General features: G+C 38.5%; 1 protein-coding gene and 1 long non-coding RNA gene across 2 annotated transcripts in view; both read left to right on the top strand.

Annotated features, from left to right (window-relative positions):
• The window catches only part of LOC103591492 (gamma-aminobutyric acid receptor subunit beta-2), a 130,969-nt gene extending 114,179 nt beyond the window's left edge, over positions 1 to 16,790 (top strand). The window contains exon 4 of the mRNA XM_008573967.1: positions 15,415 to 16,790. Within this exon, the coding sequence (XP_008572189.1) occupies positions 15,415 to 15,762 (348 nt within the window). The 3' untranslated portion in view covers positions 15,763 to 16,790. The remainder of the gene's footprint in view (positions 1 to 15,414) is intronic.
• A 3,785-nt stretch (positions 16,791 to 20,575) lies between these two features.
• Positions 20,576 to 20,665, top strand: part of LOC103591491 — a 1,276-nt gene continuing 1,186 nt past the window's right edge. The window contains exon 1 of the long non-coding RNA XR_550580.1: positions 20,576 to 20,621. This is a non-coding gene — a long non-coding RNA (uncharacterized LOC103591491). The remainder of the gene's footprint in view (positions 20,622 to 20,665) is intronic.

Below are 20,665 nucleotides of genomic sequence, written 5' to 3'. Positions count from 1 at the left end.
GGGCGGGGGCGCGACCAGAGGGGTTGTTTTTGTTGCCGGACACAAAAAAAAAAAAAAAAAAAAAAAAAAAGACTTAACCGACTATATAAATGGTCTTATCTACATTATAATTTTAAATGCTGCTGTACAAAGACTGTCTATGAAGTGTAATTTCATATTATCATTATCATTTTAGTGAAATTTTTTTGTAGATGCATTTAATTTGGAGGAAAAGAGACTTATTTCCCATCAATAAGTGAAACCACAAATAAATCTGAAAATTTAGTTCTGCTGATAGGAACAAACCCTCCCTTTCCAAACTTTGATACCATTGGCAGATAACAAAATGGAATATTTTGAGTTAAATCTTGCCTCTGCCTACTCTAAGGATAAAGAACCAAATCAGGTCCCCAAATTAAGCATCAGGAAGAAACATTATTCACAGTCGCTTTTCATAGGCCTGTGAATAATGAGGTCTCAACTTTAGACCCTTTCCTGAGAGACAGAAACTACAGGATTTACATAGCCCAAGACCTAGAGGAAGCTCCCTGCAAAAGGGCTGTAGCAAAGAAAGCACATCTGGATTGACACACGCATTTGGTATGTAAAGAGTAGTTGAGTAAGTGCTAAGTGTCACCCTCTGTCACTGCTTCTACAGCTATTTGAGTTGGGAACTGGTTTGCCATCCCCAGCCTCTCCTGATTAGGACATAGCACAAGTTCAGTTCCTCCCCACAACCCCTCACTTCTGTAACAATAAAAGTTACTGTTCCTTGAGTTTATCAGATGTGGCACTGTTTTGGGTGCTTAATATGAGTTATTTAATCCTCACAACAATCCAATAAGATGGATGCTATTATACCTACTTTATAGTTGAGGAAACTGAGACTCAGAAAGATTAAATATCTTACCCAAGATCACAGTTTCATGACCTTGCCTTTAACCCAATCTGCTTTTAACCTGAGCATCCTGACTTTTGCACCACATTCTTAAACACAACACTACTGCTTCAGCCCAAAAGAAGGCGAATTTTTATGGGGTCACCCTGACAGTTCCTGCAGTCTAGAGGTAAAGACTATTCTAACATCGGGCCCTCTCATTTCTCAAAGTGGCTCTTCCTAAAATGCAGTCAGACCAAAGTTAGCAGAAAAGGTTCAGAGGGAAAAGATAAGATCCCTTGAGTTACCTAACTTGGCACTTACCGAGTGGAATGTGGTGTAGATGCAGGCAAAGTGAGCTCCCCTCTACCTCCCCCTTTCTTTCCCCAGGCCCGGTGGGTCCGTGTTCTCTTTCACTCCTCCCTTATGAGGGCCCAGGGCTACATTTATCCTCCCCTCTCTGTGATCAGTCCATCACCTCTGTCTTGCCCACTGCTGCTGTTGTCTGTACTTGTCACTGTTCTCACGGCTGCTTGGAGAATGTTCATACTTCCTAAATGTCCTCCCCTCGGGACAATAAGACAATTTCACTCTATTAAGGGTACACATAAAAGGTCCTAGAAGGCAGTTCAGCATCAATCTTAGGTGTGAAGACTCTCACATCAGACTGTCTGGGTACAAATCTCAGATTCCTTATTTCTTCATTGTGCTACTTTCAGCAAGTAATTTTTCAGAGTCTCAGCTTGCTTAGCTGTGATGTGAGAGTTAATCAGTGTACCTACTGAAAAAGGTTGTGGTGAGGAATAGATATAATAATCCATGCACAGCGGGGTTAACTGTGCTTGGAATACAGTATGCACGGCCTCTAAATATTAACCAATGGTATTATCTGCTATTTCAGCAGATATTTCTTGAGTCTTTAGCAAACATGCACCTTGCTGCCACAAAGATCACATCCTTAAACAAATACCTATAGAAATAATGTAAATGGAAATAAGGGCAGGAAAGGAAGTGCCTACAATGCTATGATAGCATACAAGGGGGACCTGATAAAATAGGGCAGGATCAAGGAAGACTCCCCAATGGAAGAAACATTCAAGCTGAGGTCTGAAAGATGCGAGATGTGCAAGAGGAAGGATGCAGGAATAGGGATCCCCCTACTCTCAATTATCTGATGAAGCAAATGGTAGAAACTCTTTGGTCCTGTTCAAGCAGCTGACTATTATTCAGTATCAATAATGTTCCGTTAAAAAACTGTCTGGATCTTATAGATTCGTTTGCTGTAATTAGTTGTTTGCCATTTGTATTTGTTACAAAGACATTTCTTCTGTATCACTCTGCCCTTAGCATCAGTTATTTTTGCCTTTGTTGTATACAGTGCGTACATGCTTGCCAGTATACATTTTAAGTTATTTTGACAATATCATGGGGTTTTTATATTACTGCTGAGTCAGTTTTCCTTACTACATTTTTCTAAGCACAGATACTAGATCCAGTGCTTCTTGGGTATTAAACATGTGACTAAACTTCTACTCACAGGATTCAGTAATTAGTATGAATCCGTGCACTCTCCTTATCCAAGCCATCTCTTCTACTCAAGAGATGTACTTGGCACTGCCCTCCGGCCCCCTATCATTCAAGAAGCAAACTAAACTCAGAATCTCAGAAGCAACAGACATTGGCTGCGTTCCCTGCACGTCTGTGAGATTGAATGCCGCTGCTTCTTCCTGTTACACTTTTGTTCCGTGCTCACGGGAGCCCTGCCCATATGGCTTGCATTAGGTCAGCTTTCTGACTTCTTGGCCAAATTAAATGAAAAACAATAGGAGGTAGGGACTAAGGATATACAGAGACAGTAAGTGCCTCTGATACATGTGAGTGAAGCTGATTGTAGTCTAGATGGGGTATTTTGAAGTCTGTGAGCTGAGAAATTCTCTTTCCCAGTTAATATCTTCTAGGGGGAGGAGTTGTCAGATTTTTAGGTGGATTAAAACATTGTTGCCTTGCCTAAGAGATAGATACCAAACTTAGTCTTCTTTGCTTCTAGCAGAAAGATCGAAGCAGTTCATAATTTCCCTCTGACCCAGAATGGAGATAATGGGTGGTTTTGTATGTCCAAACCCATTCTCGTTAGCTTATGGGGCAAGACTGGGGACAGTTTGAAAACCCACGAACAGGAGAAAACCATGAGTCTCCCAATGACCTGGGAAGACTGGATGATAACCTTTAAGTCAGTCATGACCTGCAGTAAATCTTGAAATTTGACCTGGTCAACTTCCTCCTTTGCTACTCACTGTCATTGGCTTTGGAAGATTATGAAGGGGAGTGGAGTGCAGCCACCCTTTTCCCTCTTAGTGATGTGCTCTGTCATCATACTTGACAATTTGTGTAAGTCCCAGGGGCAAATGTAGCTCCTCTTCTGCTAAAGGTTGTCCATTCTTCCCTGTGAGATTGAATGCCGCTGCTTCTTCCTGTTACACTTTTGTTCCGTGCTCACGGGAGCCCTGGCCGTATGGCTTGCATTAGGTCAGCTTTCTGACTTCTTGGCCAAATTAAATGAGAAACAATAGGAGGTAGGGGCTAAGGATATACAGAGACAGTAAGTGTCTCTGATACATGTGAGTGAAGCTGATTGTAGTCTAGATGGGGTATTTTGAAGTCTGTGAGCTGAGAAATTCTCTTTCCCAGTTAATATCTTCTAGGGGGAAGGAGTTGTCAGATTTTTAGGTGGATTAAAACATTGTTGCCTTGCCTAAGAGATAGAAACCAAACTTAGTCTCCTTTGCTTCTAGCAGAAAGCTCGAAGCAGTTCATAATTTCCCTCCGACCCAGAATGGAGATAATGGGTGGTTTTGTATGTCCAAACCCATTCTCGTTAGCTTATGGGGCAAGATTGGGGACAGTTTGAAAACCCATGAACAGGAGAAAACCATGAGTCTCCCAATGACCTGGGAAGATTGGATGATAACCTTTAAGGCAGTCATGACCTGCAGTAAATCTTGAAATTTGACCTGGTCAACTTCCTCCTTTGCTACTCACTGTCATTGGCTTTGGAAGATTATGAAGGGGAGTGGAGTGTGGCTGGCAGCCACCCTTTTCCCTCTTAGTGATGTGCTCTGTCATCATACTTGACAATTTGAGTAAGTCCCAGGGGCAAATGTAGCTCCTCTTCTGCTAATGGTTGTCCATTCTTCCCCTCCCTTTACCTCTGCCCATTAGAAACAGTTGACTGGAATGTTTCCAGCCTTGCAGAAAGAAACCAAAACAAATATCCTCTGTAGGATTATTGAAAACTGGATTGGGATGTTGTGAATTACTAGTTAGATGGTGTGTATAAAATATTTAGCACCCATAAAGCTTTAAATTGGATGAACCAGCTGATGAAAAGACAAGGTCAATCGTCTGTCTCCAGCTTGGACTTGAGTCTGTAAGCCAGATGGAAGTTGAACAAGGACAAGCCTTCACTTCTCAGGATGAAGTTCCTAGGTGTTAAAACTGCTTCTAATTATCAGAATTGTGTAGGAAGATTCTCACACCTACTTCTCTGAAACTTGTCAAAAGTAGGATTTGGGGTTTAAGTAAGTTCATTGTAAAACCTGGCTCTGTTCCTTACTTCCTGAGTATCTGTAATAATTTGAAGCCAGTGCCTCCTTTGAATTAAAAAAAAAAAGTCCACTAAAATTAATAGATCACAATTATAGTTTCCTTCACTTTTTTCTCCTTCAGAGGCTTTCAGTCTGATCCCAATCTTTTTTCCCGTGCAATGAAGATAACTCCTTACTGTCAACTTTAATTGAAACTAGTAGATTGTACTTTATTAAAGAGGCTCCTGGAAAGAATTATGGTTCTAACAATCATCTAAAAGAAATTATTCATCATGTGCTTTATTACTTGTGCTTTAACAATATTAAATGTAGCAATTTGAATGTGCTCCTCTACCCCCCAAATTTAACATTTGTCCTTCTATCTCAATCCAAATATTAGTCTTTAAAAAGCAAATCAGTGATTTATACTTTATATGTCATTCCTGATGAATTCCACATAAATTAATACATATATAGAAAGGAGTCATTTTCCAAGAGAAATGAATTTGATGCTGTGAGAATGAAAGGAATTGAAAACACTAAGCTACAGAAACTAAGAAGGGCTACTTAAGAATTGTCAGCACAGAGGGATACTGCAGAATTTTGCCACAGCAAGGCCTTAGATAGTGGGGAAAATAACTAGCACTGGATAAAAATCATAGTTTGTAAGGGAGCCCCAAGACTACATGATTTTTGCCAGGCAATTTTTTCTTATCCATGATTCTTATGTTATTTTGCACATAAAAAAAAAAAGTGGTTGTAAACAACTCAGTTGGTAATTGTAGATTAAATGGAACTGGAAGGCAAACTTTTTATAAATTAAATCTAAAGGGAACTTGATGCAGCAGCCTGTGAGCTAAACCCTTAGATGTAATTTTGACCACTGCAGTGATGTTTAAAATTTTGGATTTAAATATTCTCCAGGCAGGGATGTATTTTTTAGTCTAGTTCACTGCAGGGCCAGCTTCTTCCAATTCTTTATTACAACTGCTTCACATTTTTATATGACCTCTCTAGCCAGATTTGAATGTGATACCAGACTTAGTTTAACCCTCTCAGCAATTCAGTTTAACAAGTTTGGTTTTGAGTACTTATTTTGTACCAACTGTAGTGGTCAACTTAGGGATACATAACCAGCAAGGCACACTTCCTGCCCACGTTTCCGATTGTGGGGAAACCCAGCTTCAGTTAGTTTATAGCAAGAGGATTGAACCTGCTGGAGTGAGGTAGGAAAAGTAACTTAGGGATACATAACCAGCAAGGCACACTTCCTGCCCACGTTTCCGATTGTGGGGAAACACAGCTTCAGTTAGTTTATAGCAAGAGGATTGAACCTGCTGGAGTGAGGTAGGAAAAGTTTCCATAAGTCCACCTAAATTTTCTGGATAAAGAACACCAAGGTCCAGAGAGAGTAAGCCAGGATTAGGACCTACTCTCATAGCTGAGGTCAGTGTTCTTTTCTCTCTGCTTATGGTCTTTGAAAGGGTCAGAAACCCATATGAGAAAGGACAAAAAGGGCAGGAATGTCAGTTCACTGGACAGCTCATGCTTGTCAAAGGTCTTCTCACTGATGATCCCATGTTAATTATAACTTTTATAAAAGCTTTATCTTCTGGGGCCCTTTGGAGAGAAAAATCTTACTCTTCTCTTTCTACTCCTGATGTCTGCCTCTTCCTTCCTCTAAAAACATTATTGTCACTGAAAATAATAACTTAAATCCTTGCTAAGCTCACTTGATTTACCCACTTGACCAGATGTAACTTTTGCATTAGAAGCAGAGTCTTTTTATCTTACCATGACTTTAGAGTAGGACCACACAGGTCATTGACCCATAAAGAATGAATTCATTAATGTGATTCCCTAAAAAGGAATCATTTTATTAAGAAAACCTTGAGATATGTATTCAGACAGTTTGCCCATGAGAATTTAAAAATCGAAAATCAGAATAACAACTAGGTAGCACCATATCTTAGAGCCACAGATGTTCACTTCATAAGTATTTCTTCATCTAGTGAAAATGGTAGAAAGGGTACAAGGTTTGAATCTATATATATAAGTTTAAATTACTGTTTTACCACTTAACCAGCTTTGAATTACCCATGAACTTCTGGGTTTTGATGGGAAGAGTTGTTATGAAATGCCGGTAGTACTAACTCCATCTCCATAGTACAGTTGTGAGATTTCAGGTAATTTACAAAAGCATAATAGAAGCAAAAAAGCAGAGTAAAAAGAATCTCAGCCCCTTGATTCCTACTGGCTTTCATTAAAAATATCTACCCTCATATTACCTGGACATTTCAGCAGTGTTCTCCTGTGTTTACTTTAGTTCTAAACTCCCAGTTTTGGCTGCAATTTGCCCGTTCACTTTGGTACAGGAACTCAGAGTCAAAGAAATTGGCCTTCTCTTGCTCTCCTAGAATCTCTATTTTATATTCTGGTTAAGTGAACTTGGTTTCACCTCTTAGGGTGCTGGGTGCATGCTTGGTAGCTTCAGAGTGTTTTTGCTTTGGAAAGAGTGCTTTGGCTACTCCCAGGTGGTTAGCAGTTCATTGCTTTAACATTTCAAGGCACTTGGGTCACAATGTCATTTCATGGAAGACAAAACAAGAGATCCTACCCACACACTAGTCACAGTAATTGTAAGTTGCACGGTTAGGATTCCTTGGATTTTTGCAATTTCTCTCTCTTCTCTTGATATGAGTAGTGAACTGGAATTTAAAATAGCCTTCCCAAGGTGAACATGTGATACTGTTATGTCACTGAGGGATGTGATTTGTTTTTCTGTCTATGACTATAGACTGTTTCAAGGACATCCCTCCAGACCATATAACTACCATGGAGAAAGGTGCAGGAAAGAAAGCAGCAAACCCGAAACCAAGCCTGGAATTAACTGATTATTATATGAAAATAAAGCCCCACTCTTCAGTGTTTAATACAGTATCTTTTAAGCAAAATGGAACTTGGTTAACCAAGTGTGTTTCCTTTCTTATTGTGAAAAATGTTAGGATGGCAACAGGAAGAGGAAAAAAACCCTCTTGATCCAAAATATCTAACATAAATTTGCCATTGTTAGAACCATCATCGCATGGGTCAGTCTGGAAAATAACTCAAGACAGCAAAGTTCATCCCTCTACTCAGTACAACAGCCAATTTAATTGGTGTACAAACTCTTATTCACAGAGGATCATTTGTAGGAGGCCTGGAATGCTGGTGCAAATAAATCAGTCTGTTTCCCAAAATTTTAACACTTGATTCTTGATTGACAAGCACAAAAACTCCAGGTAAAGCAAAATTTCAAGGGCAGATTGTTGGATGGGAAACAGGAGACTTTCTTTATTGGTATCTGTCTGCTTAATAGAGCCTCTCCAAGAAAACCTATTGTCAGAAATGAACATGTGAATTAAAGCTTGAGACTATAAAGCAAATAGTATAAGCCCTTGGACTAAAGCAAGGCCTGCAGCATTGCTCCTTGCAAAGGCTATTTATCTATAGAGAATGACAGTTTATTCACTAGTCTGTCTCTTCCTTCCATTTCCCATCATTTACTTTTGCTTCTCTCTCCCTTGTTTCAACTACTATCAACAAAATTCTCATGGCTCTTTGATTAGGTGAAAATGCCGAGACAGAAAAATTTGATAAATATTTTGGTATGTTTTCCAGGGCAATAGAGATGGCCACATGGTTCTTCTTATTAGTTAAAGGGAAATTATCTCTCCTTAATGTCCTAATCAAAAAAAAAAACAGTTTAATGTGGTTCTTCTTATTAGTTAAAGGGAAATTATCTCTCCTTAATGTCCTAATCAAAAAAAAAAAAACAAAAAAAAACAGTTTAATTGTTCCCCCTGTGTCTCCACTGCTCAAGTAAAGAGAAAGAAAATTAGGAAATCCATTTGGGCAAGTTGGGAAAAGTTAGAGTGGGAACTCAGTTTTAAAGATTAGCTAAGTTCATGTGCCAATTGCTCTACCCTCCATTTTCTAACATTTTGTCACCTAAGCATAGCCTGATGTGGAAAAGGAATTTCACAACAGAATTCGTAATTGAGGGAAGTCTTGAGATATACAGTTGTATAGTTTGGTGATTAGGAGCAGGAATCTTGGAACAAACAGATTAAATACCAGCTCCACTGCTTACTAACTGTAACTCTGGGAAAATCACTAACTATCCCTAATTCTCAATCTCTTCATTTTTAAAATGGGAATATTAATAGTGCCTTCTTCATAGGGTTATTTGGCAATACCAAGATGAAATATGATAGTTGTATAAAGGCTTTAATACAATGCCTGGCTCCAGTGAATACTCAATAAATGGAAGCTGCATTTATTCTCTCTCTGTGAAAGCTGCTTTTCAGCTTGGTAGTGTGGACTGTGGTCAGAAACTTCTGCTTTTTCATTATTTCTCTGGCCTCTGTGGCTTCTTTATTTGAAGTCATGCCTTTCTGCTGCTGTCCAGTAGACTAGTAGTTTTCCAAGTGTGGACGCCAACCCAGCAGCCCAGCATCACATGAGAACTTTCTAGAAATGCAGATTATTGAGATACATCCCAGACTTATTGACTCAGAAACTCGGAGAGCAGAGACCAGAGATCTGTATTAACAAATCCTCCAGGGGATTCCAATGCACACTCAAGTTTGGGAACCACTGAAATAGACTATCACCCACCAAACCACTACCTGAATCAGGCTTCCCTGGTTGATTTTAAAACAGGCTGGAGACAGCACAGGATAGTATTTCACTGAGATAATCATCAACAGCCCAGAATTGTTATACTGTTCTATTACTTATTGGAGGTAAGATTTTAAGTAACTCACTTCATTTTTCAGTTTCCTGCTCTGTCAAATGCACATGCAGCCTGTTCTGCTATAGTGTAGTAGTTATGTCTCAAACAAAACAAAACACCTCATATCGAAAAATCACCTTATAAAAACAGAAATTTCAATGGGGAAAAAGGAGGAAGGATAATTGCTATTGAATTTAACATCCAGACTTAAAAAGTCATTTTATTAAATATAAATAATAAAGGAGATTAGAAATAAATAAATTTAAGTGTAGTTTATCTGAAGGCTTTCCACTTTTACCCTTCATACCACATGTAGAAGCACCTGTCAGTCTCCTCTGTTGCCTTTGCCCCTTGACCTTGTAACTTTGCTCCCAGCACAGTACGCACTCTTTGAAGGGAAGAGAAGAATAAACAAGATAAGGAAAAGAGAGGAAAGGGCAGCCAGTTTAACAGCCAGCCCTAGCAGTTGCCAGGTTCTTCAGGTTCCAGACAAAAACACTGAAACCCAACACTGTTCTGCCTACTGAAGATTATATTACTCTAATAGACTTCATTAGTTCCATTTTGATTATGAAAAATTCTTATTACCAGTGAAATGTCTAATTTCTTTCCTGCCCTACCTATATTACAGAGTTGTTGAGACCTTTAAATGAGATGAATCATATCCCAGTTAGGGTGCTTTGGGTCTCAAATAACAGTAAACCCAACTCATTATGGAGGGCGGGAGGGAAGAATGGAAGAGAGAAAGGGAAGGAGAAGGGGTAGAGAGAAAAGAAGAGTAGGACGGAAGAGGAGGAGGCAAGGAGGCAAATAACAGTAAACCCAACTCATTATGGAGGGCGGGAGGGAAGAATGGAAGAGAGAAAGGGGAGGAGAAGGGGTAGAGAGAAAAGAAGAGTAGGACGGAAGAGGAGGAGGAGGAGGCAAGGAGAAAAGAAAGGATATGTTGTCTTGTTTAGTGTCAGCAGGTCAGGCATGTCCAGATACAGAGATAATGGTGGCCTCAGGTCACGGAGACTCTTTCTGTTTGTTGGCTCCTTTCCAAGTCAAGATCTCCTCTTACAATTGAAACATCTCAGTAGATTCAGGGCCACATACTTCTAGATTTAAATGCAGGGGAAAGTTTGAGTCTTCACTCTGGTGTGCTCATCTGGAGCCTCACGACATGCTATTGGCTCAGAAAATGTCAGGTGCCCATCACTTAGCCAATCACGTGTCAGGATTGCTCTGATGGGTTTACACCCACAGGAGGCCTGGCAACTGAGTGGGAAAGTGGTGCTTCCCGGACAGAAATTGGAGTAAATGGGGCTGCAGAGCAGCCAAAGCCAGATGTCTACTCTCCTTACTTGGAAGTGCTGCAGCTGGCAGGACTTTACACCAGCCCTCACCTTTTGTGACATATTTAGCTCCAGACCACTGGAGCTCCACACATTTAGCTCCATATTTAGCTCCACACATTTACCACTCCCTATGACTGCCCCACCTTGCCCTGAGAGAGTCTTCTTTTATGAGCCGTGACTGCTGCAGGGGTTGTCTGGGCTGCTATTTTGCCTCAACATGGCAAAGTGAAAAGAGCCCTGATTCTAGTTTCTGCTCTGCCACCTATTTATTCCATAAACTCATATTAAGATTTTTAACCTCTCCTTGCCTTATTTTTCAAGCATGAGGTCAGTGCCTGCCCTGCAGGGCTACTGGAATAACTGAAAGAGATCAATATGTAAAATGCCTGGTGCTGGCTTCTGGTTGCTGCTCACTAAGTCCCTTTATCTGGAGTAACAATGAGGCATCTGTTATGGAGTGGTCCAGGGCACCATGGGATATATACTTTCCAGATCTCAGACCCCTGAGCATGCTGCTCTAGAGAGAGAACTGAATAACAGAAACAAAAACCTTAGAGCAGGGCAAGAACTCGAGAGGTGGTTCTGTGAAGTTCCATTCTTCAGACTAGTGTGTACAAAATTAAATCCATCTTATTGATGACCCACAAAGAAGTGAAGTGAACTAAATTAGTGTTTGTTTATTGAGCATCTTCTATGTACTAGGTGCTATGCCAGGTGCTTGGGGTTACAACAATGAATGAGACAGACCTGAGACTGCCCTCATCAAGAAATACAGTCTGGTGGGGAAGACATATTAAAAAAGTGATTATAATTGCCGATGACCAGTGTTATAGTGGAATATCAAAGTGTCATGAGGAAAGACAAGCCAGGTCTTCCCCCTCTGCCACTTCAGCTCTGGAGGTGTCTCCTTGTGGACCCTGACCTCTGGGCTGTGTCTTCCTCTTTGGTCAGGAGGATGCTTGTGGGCTCTGTGAACCCCGTGCTCCCTCAGCACCTGTGAAAGGAAAGGCTGCTTCTACTCATCGGACATCAGCATTTGGAAATAATTCAGTCTAGACTTATTTATTACAGTTAATACATTTGTTTATGAATTTATGAATTATAACAAAAACGTATAGTGTTTACTATGTAATAAGCATTGTTCTCAGCACTTTACAAAAGCCGCCAACCCAAACAAAATTTGAAAATATGATGATTTCGAAGCTCTGGTTTGTTTACCCGGTCTATATCATTAAAAAAGGCAGTAGAAGATCAAATTTATTTATTCAATGAATATTGATTGCATTTTTATAACAAGATTGGTTACGGTTTTTTGAGTGCTTACTACGTGCAAAGCATGTGCTGTGTTATTTAATGCTCTCAAACAACCCTAGGAGACTGGTATGGCTATTTTCCCCACTTTACATATAAGAAAACTGAGCTCAGAAAGGTTGAATGATTTGCTCAAGGTCTCAAAGCTAGTGAATGTCTCAGCCCAGAATCAAAACTTGGATTGTATAAGTCCAGAATCAGAACTTGAAAACACTGCACTCTGTCCCCCTCCTAATAGAAAACACACATAGTCCCAGTGTTGACAAAGCCCTCATTCCAGATCTTCAAAAAAACTTCAGTCTTGATGATCCCAAGGGTGGGGAAAATGGACACTGCGGTGTGGTATAGGAAAGGGAGTCAGCTAATCTCAGAAGAGGAGAATGAAAAAGGTTGACATATATGGAAGGCTTTATAGAGAGTGAGAAAAATGGTGGGAAAAACTGGTCCTTCAAAGAAGGGCAAGATGGATAATCAAAGCTTGATTTTCTTGTTCGGATTAATTTATTCTTTGATTATTAATGGCTTTAAAAATTGAATCTATAAAAGCAGTCATATTTTAAATTGAAGTATGCTGATGATATGACAGACACCAAGGAGTAGCAGCACTTCGTAAACTGATAGAGCTGTTCAATACACCTCCCCCACCACCACCCTTCCACTTCAGACTGTCAGGGTCTCCGGTAGGGTTGAAAGGATTCGCTTCACCTATAGAAAGCACATCACCCTCATCTATTCCTGATACACTGCAAGAACAACATTTTTCTTTTAAGCATAGTTATTTATGGTTTTTTGCCATGTCACTGGCACCTGTATATATCCTACCTCATTTTACAGGATGTGATAACAACCAACTTTGCATAGTGTTTTAGTTTCCCAAGTTTTCTCACATATTTTATCTTAGTTAATCTCCCCAAATCCTATCCCTAGAACCCAATACAGTTGAAGAAACCTAGATTCAGAGGGACTAAGCAATTTTTTCAAGGTCAAAACTAACAAATGGAAGAGCCAGAGCTACAGTCTTTACACTCCAAACTCAATATTCTTTCTGGAGATTGATAGTGCCACGGGGACCCAGCAGCGATGCTGTCTTTCTCATCCCTTATCTACAATGCCTGGCACAGAGCCAGACACACAGTAGGTGTCCAGTCAATGTTTTTTAAAATTTATGAATGAAGAAATAAATATATCATAGGGCTTCAGCAATTATCTAATCCAACTCATGAATTTCATAGATAATGAAACAGAAACACACTAAGATTAAATAAATTATCCAAGGATAATTTGTTTTAAATTTAGAGCACATTTCCCTTAATAGGAGTCCATTGCTGCCAGTAGTTTTTATTATGGCTGTTACTATTGTTTTATATTTTTAACTCAGCCAGTCTGGCATCAGGTCACTACTGTTCTTATTATTACTGCTTAATTGAAAAGCAAACATCCTCGTGGTTAGAGAGGGAGAGACTCCTGAACATCATCACATGTAGTGGCCAAAGAAATTTTGCTAAAAAGCTATGTTCTAAGTAGTTAAAGGACAAGTTAACAACCCGGAGAAGAACCCAAAATGCACACACCATTGAAATGGCGAGGAGCTATAGGTTTGCCATTTCCACTGGTTTTGCTTTCCTTGGAAAGACACACACGCATGTGCATGCACACACATACACGCCCCGTGCCCAGCCTTTCAACTCTAATGATCAAGGCTTGAATTCCAGCTGCACCATTTGGTATCTCTGTGGCTTTAGGAAATTTGGTGAATGCCCTCCCATCACCTTTTCCATGAGCATTCGGTGAAACAGTTGCTGCAAAGTCCTGGCATATGGCACAGGCCTTTAAATGTTACTTTCCTTCCCTAGGGCGACAGAACCGCTTGAATTCCAGCTGCACCATTTGGTATCTCTGTGGCTTTAGGAAATTTGGTGAATGCCCTACCATCACCTTTTCCATGAGCATTCGGTGAAACAGTTGCTGCACAGTCCTGGCATATGGCACAGGCCTTTAAATGTTACTTTCCTTCCCTAGGGTGACAGAACTCCTCATTAAAGTCATCACCTGGCCCTTCCTTGACAGATCTCTTTCAACATTTATTTAGTTTCCAAATCTTATGAACTTTTAAAATTAATTTTAATACTATATCTGTTTAGTATTTCCACCAAGCAAAATGGTACCATAAACCAAACATACAGAATGTCTGATCAGTGAGCAGTGATTAATTGGTCAATTATTATGTCTCAACATATTTTATAGCTTCTATTTCTCAAAAGACTTTATATTTGAATTTATAATACAGAACCATTAAACCACATTGGAAAGCTAATTGTTAATATGTAATCTTAGCAGCATTCTTTTTGCCTTCTGCATAATTCATGAAGCCAAGAGTATTGTGTCTTCCAATTAAGTGTTTGGCTATATTCCTTGTTTCCATATGTCATCAGCATTTATCATTGTCCATTTTTTCCTTACTTCATAATTTCAGAGATTCTACTGGCAATTTGTATATCCTGATTTCCCACCAAAATAAATATATTCTGTTGTTAATGATAATTTGTTGTAGCTAGGTGTTATTATCTGTAGCAATTGAGGCTTCTTAATAGTAAGGCACACAAAATCTTCCCTTCTTAACACAACAAAAAACATTATATAATAATTAAATACTCAGAAATCATAATGTCAGTATTCTTTCTTTACTTTTAGCTTTGCAGGAAGAAATCATCCAAGAGAGATGGCTTGACTATCTGCACAGCCAAGTCAATTGTATTCCCAAGATCCAGAGTTCAACTGAGCACAGTCAGCTCTGAACCTGCTCCTTCCTTTCCCTCTCAAGTCAGTCCTTCCCCTCACTCACACCTCCACAACAGTGTCTAGCTGTTACACTCTTATCTTCAAATGTCTTGTTGTTCTGAATTCTGTTGTATTTTGGCAAGTTACAGGCCAGCTGCATTTACATTGTTCAAAAATATTCCTTTACCTCATTTATATTGACATTGCAAATTTAAGTTGCCATCTCATAACTGTGAGAAAGAAGTATCAATTAAATGAAATTATACAAAAAAGTGCCTGGTATATACAGCAAGTACTTGATAGTTGCCTCCTAATTTTAGTTCTAGTTTTGTCACTAATTCATTGATAATTAGACTACTATTGTGAGCACAATTCAGTAATTAATACCCTGACACTATTTAACACCTAGTACAGTTTCATTTTTTATGTGTTCATATCAAGACCATAAATTTTCTAAAAGGGCATCATGCCCTCTGTTTCTCAGCATGGCCCAAGTAGAAATAATGGAAAATGACACTAGCAACAGTCTATTACATCATTACAGTAATCCTCTAGGGTTGCATTACTATACTATTTAATAGACTGAGAAACTAAAACTCAAGTAACTTAGTGTCAGAGCCAGAATTCAAACTCAGGTAATGTAACCTCAAAGCTAGTCCTCTTTCCCATGATGATAAATACTACCTAAAGCGTCATAGTGCCTTGTATAGTAAGCACCAATAAAGGCTTAATGTTTTGATTGTCTTTTTTGATTCTTCTCCCTTGCAGATGGACCCCCATGAGAATATCTTACTGAGCACTCTTGAGATAAAAAATGAAATGACCACATCGGAGGCTGTGATGGGACTTGGAGACCCTAGGAGCACAATGTTGGCCTATGATGCCTCCAGCATCCAGTATCGGAAAGCGGGGTTGCCCAGGCATAGTTTTGGCCGAAATGCTCTGGAACGACATGTGGCACAAAAGAAAAGTCGCCTGCGGAGACGCGCCTCCCAGCTGAAAATCACCATCCCTGACTTGACTGATGTGAATGCCATAGATCGGTGGTCTCGCATATTCTTCCCAGTGGTTTTTTCCTTCTTCAACATCGTGTATTGGCTTTATTACGTGAACTAAAACATGGCCTCTTACAGGAAGCAAGGACTAGATTCCTCCTCAAACCAGTTGTACAGACTGACGTAGGACTTGGAAAACACATCAATCCAGGACAAAAGTGATGCTAAAATACCTTAGTTGCTGGCCTATCCTGTGGTCCATTTCATACCATTTGGGTTGCTTCTGCTAAGTAATGAATACACTGAGGTCCTTGCGGTTTTCCAGTTAAAATGCAAGTGATTTGCACACATGCTGGCAAGATTGAGTCTGTTTCACTTTATCTGCTTAGTATGCAGTCTACTCAAAGGGGAATTATTTAGAAGATATTCTTAGAAGGCTCAATAGCATTGTCAGTCATTTCCCTGAGAAGTGGTCATATCCAGACACTCCCCATCTGCATTCCTAAGGTTGGCACACTGTTGAGATGGCACTGTGCCTATGCAACATTATCTGCAATGCTGTGCAAACACGATACTTGAAGATGGTCTCTGCCCGTCTTAAGGTGATAATGGTGTCATGGGAAGATAATTCCCACTGGATTCTAGAAGATTCTCATGTAATTGGAGCAGGATGGGAGAGTCAAGACAGAAACTAGTCTCTGCTTGAGCACAAGGAATCAACTATGATGTCTTTCATTTTGGCATTTAGAGACAGGGAGACTTCTGAACATTATAATGCAAAGGAGTACAAGAATTTTTTGCTAAAAAGATATATTCTAGGTGGTTAAAATAAGAGTTAACAATGCAGGGCAGAGTATAAAATCCAGAAATAACTGTTGTAACATAATTAAAGCCAGCAAGCAAGCATGGCACTTATCAGCTCCATACAGCATCTGGTCTATACATAGTGTATCCAGTGGCAAATGGTAGAGCAAAAGGGATTTTTTTTTTCCAAACTCACAAGCTTTTGACAGCATACCTAAAGAGGTGTTTATAGTTTATCTAATAAGAGACAACCATGAAATAGAAAAGTCAGGGAAATTAGAAGTATATTAGATGTTCAGGTTAGATTGGGAGTCAAATATACAAATATAGAGCAAACAAGTTTATTTTAAAGTTAACAGATTTACTTTTCCTCAAACAATGTCAGCTGCTCTGAAACATTTCCTCATGAGTTTATTTCTGAATTTAATAGGGTATTTTAAAAGAAGGATTTGTTCATTTCTTTAAAGGATTAATGCTACTCTCCAGCTTTCCTTGCTTTTGAAATTCTGATTATATTCTTAGGAGACAAAGTAAGGCTTTGGAGAGATTGAGTGAACTATATTTTCTTATGTGCAATGAAGTCACCTTTGTATTTTTCAAAGCAAACAATACTTCAAAGAGTATGTACACAAAGAGAGTTAATTTATGGATTCCTTGGGTTGATTTTTAAGGGTGCTTTCATTGTATATGTTGCAATCTGCCTATTCAAGAAAAATATGAAAACTAATGGAAAATAGGATAACAACAAAGCCACATTAACATGATGCATGTTATGAGCCTCAGTTGATATTACAGAAAAATATATAACTGATAATCAGGCAGACGGGATGTATTGTTTTTATTCTATTTTAAATTATGTAATTGTGCTTCTTTCTATACTAATTGGACATATGCATTCATATGTTGGACAGGAAAGAGAATAAGCTAATATATTTTATTTCTATCAATGTGAGGCTCATATTTTGCTTTTCTTGTAGAAAATAGCAAATTGCTAAATTTTCCTTAAAGTTTGTTTTGAATGAACTTTTTCTTAGAGGATGACTTTGCTATATGTTTTAAAAACAACACACTCTTCTTTTCAGAGTAATATTCTCTAATTGTGCATAGTAGGCAAGGCCATTGTCTGCCTGTAGTGACCCAGTGGCTTGGAATATGATGGAGCCTTGTTACCCTTCAATTCCAACTCTCAGAGGTCAACAACAACAAAAAAGTTTTTCATTCAGCTTTCTGAATTTGCCCCAAAGTGGGATGGTAATTTTTTTCACCAGTGTAGGGAATTCTGGCTCTTATTTTTTATTACATGCTTGACACCTCTAAGTATACTCTTTGGGCAAAATCTGACCGAGGTTCTTCTCTTAGGTTCAGAGTAGAGATCTCTCATGTTTCTCCAGGGATGCACTTTCTCCTAAACAGTCATTTTGGGGCATCACACTAATAAAAGTGCCTGCCCCTTGTCGCCTGGGGTATTTGAGTAGAAAATATTGGGAAGGAGCATGTTGATAACTCAGGGGCACAACTCCAAAATGCCATTCTGGAAAGTTTTTCTAGAGACAGCTCAGAGCCCAAATCTAGAAGGGGGCTCTTATTTGCAGTTATCATAAAGCCATAAAAATCTGTGATATTGTCATTTATGGTTACAACAAAATTTTGGATGTCCGGGAAAGTCAACAGAGTGATCTAGATCAAAATAGAGAGAAGTATCTTCACAGCATGAGTCTCAAGATCATATGACCAGGAACTCATTTCTGCTCTCAGTGACATGAAGAAACTAGGCAAAGGAGAAAAAATGAGACCTTAGAACATATGCCCTAGAGTGACCACCATATATTGGCACTCGATAACCACACAGGTAGCGACAACTGACTCATCCCGTCCGGAAATAATGGTAGATCTAGAATTTATTCTTAAACTGTATATTTACTCTAGTTGACTTGGAATGCAATAGCCAAATGCATGGAGGGGTGCTAGTCCTGATAAGTCTGGGAAGAACAGTCAGCTTGATATCCAGTGGTTAAACTAAAGGACCACAAAGGTGTGTTTTAGCAATTCTGGTGCGGTGTTACTATCAGTTTATAAATATGTATAGTTTTTCTTTTGATTATAAAACAGCCAGATAGCCAGCAATTAAGGTGTTTTTTCATCTTTGTGAAATTCATAGGCAAATTCTGACTCTAAAATGCACAGTCTACATGAAATCTTTGATCTCAATCTGTATATATGTATTGTACATGACTGCTAGTAGATATGAAATGCATTTCAGAATTGAAAACTCATGCAACATGATCATGTGTTTGCATAAGGAATGTTACAATTCTTTCTACTGCAATTTAACAACAGGGGAAAAGACTCAAGCAGTTCCATCTAGACTTTTTCTCTTCTCATTTCTTCAAAAGCAGTGCTAAGTAAAATAATAATAATAACAATAATGGTTTATGAACCAAAAGACTTTACATTCTAGCATTAGGAACACAAAAATATCTGTCAGCTTACAAAAGCACAACACATAGAGAAAGTGTGCTGGAATGCATAATGGAGAAATGAATCATGTTTATTTTAAACAAGACCTGCATTAAATTGACAACTAAGATGATTTCTATTTTCTGTTGGTAACTGTATTCCAGTGTTATGATTAACTTCATACTCAGCAACAAAAAGAGCAAAACAACATCAATGAAAAGAAGTCTTACAACATATCTACATGTATATATGTGTATATATAGATCCATGTAAACATACATACATATATATGCATTCATATGTTGGAAAACAAAAGGAATAAGCTAATACTTTTTTTTTCCTTTATTAAACCAGTGTATGAGTATTTTTAATTTGGCAACCAACAGTCAACATATTGAAATAAGAATTACAGGGTACTGAATATTTCTCTATCAGCAAATCAATGCCTAGAGTTCTTATGAACCACTGCACAGTTGGACATTACAATAGTACTGTACCTCAGAACATCAAATGTTAACTAGTCCTTACATTACTTGTCTGAGTGCTCTCTTTCTTAAGGAAGCAAATAACATTGTCTATTGGTAATCTAAAAACAAACATGTCTTAAGAAAATAGAAATGATAAAAAATTCCTCCTGGGAGGAAGGGAAAAAAAGAAACTAAACCCCACCATGTTGGTTAGGGCAAAATACTCACAACTGTAGCAATCATGCCATTTTGCTAAGTGTACAGAGTACGTGTAATGTGGGCAACCATAACTTTCACCGAGCGTATGTAAATATTAAAAGAGATTTCTTAAATATTTTTAACTTCTAATTTGTATTTTATGGTAAGGCAATGTGCTAATTCTGTTTATGGCTTAAGTTGATGTGTAATAATATTATGTAAATAATTAAACATGCTGTAAATGAATAGTCAATAGATACAAATAATTGTTTAGGGATTTTTTTCTTAATTTTTATTTATTTTTTATTAAGTACAACTGCTGCAGTGCCCCAGCAGAGTAATTTAAACACCCTTTTGCATAAATGGTTTAAGAATCCCGGACAGAAGGGTTTCAATTTGCTATCACACACATACTGTCACACCCACACCCACCAATTTTTATTTATTTTTTATTAAGTACAACTGCTGCAGTGCCCCAGCAGAGTAATTTAAACATCCTTTTGCATAAATGGTTTAAGAATCCCGGACAGAAGGGTTTCAATTTGCTATCACACACATACTGTCACACCCACACCCACACCCACCCACACACACACACACACACACACACAATCCCTTGCTTACCCACTCACTCCAACTCTCTCCCCATCTATGGGAAATGCTGTGGTGTTCATGTAGTCAATGTAACAACCAAGAAATAGCCTTAAAAATGGCAATTGGGAAAAGCATCAATGACCATTGATAACTTAATGGAGTTTTTTGATATGTCAGAATTAAAGAAACCAAAGTTCACAACTTAAATCTCAGTTTTCACAGAGTTAAAGTTTGTATTGATGGCACTACAAAAAATAAAAATGCTTATTCATACCAGCTCCAGAAATTTGTTACATACAGTACATGCTAGAAGACTTTTTTTTAATAATGGCATTTTGTCCGTAGGTAGTATTGTTCCTTTCAACCAAAGACTCCAGAATTATTAAAAATCAAAAAAAGGAAAGAAAAAAAGAAAAAAGGGGGAAAATGGGGGGAAAAAAGACACTGCTTTACACCAAAGGTTTAAAAAACATTTTCCAAATGCACTAAGAACATTGTAAAAAA

This window comes from Galeopterus variegatus, unplaced genomic scaffold, assembly GCF_000696425.1.
Source record: "Galeopterus variegatus unplaced genomic scaffold, G_variegatus-3.0.2 Scaffold975, whole genome shotgun sequence".
NCBI classification, from domain to species: Eukaryota; Metazoa; Chordata; class Mammalia; order Dermoptera; family Cynocephalidae; genus Galeopterus; species Galeopterus variegatus.
The sequence above is the reverse complement of the archived record's forward strand: the minus strand, read 5'-3'. Positions and strand labels throughout refer to the sequence as shown.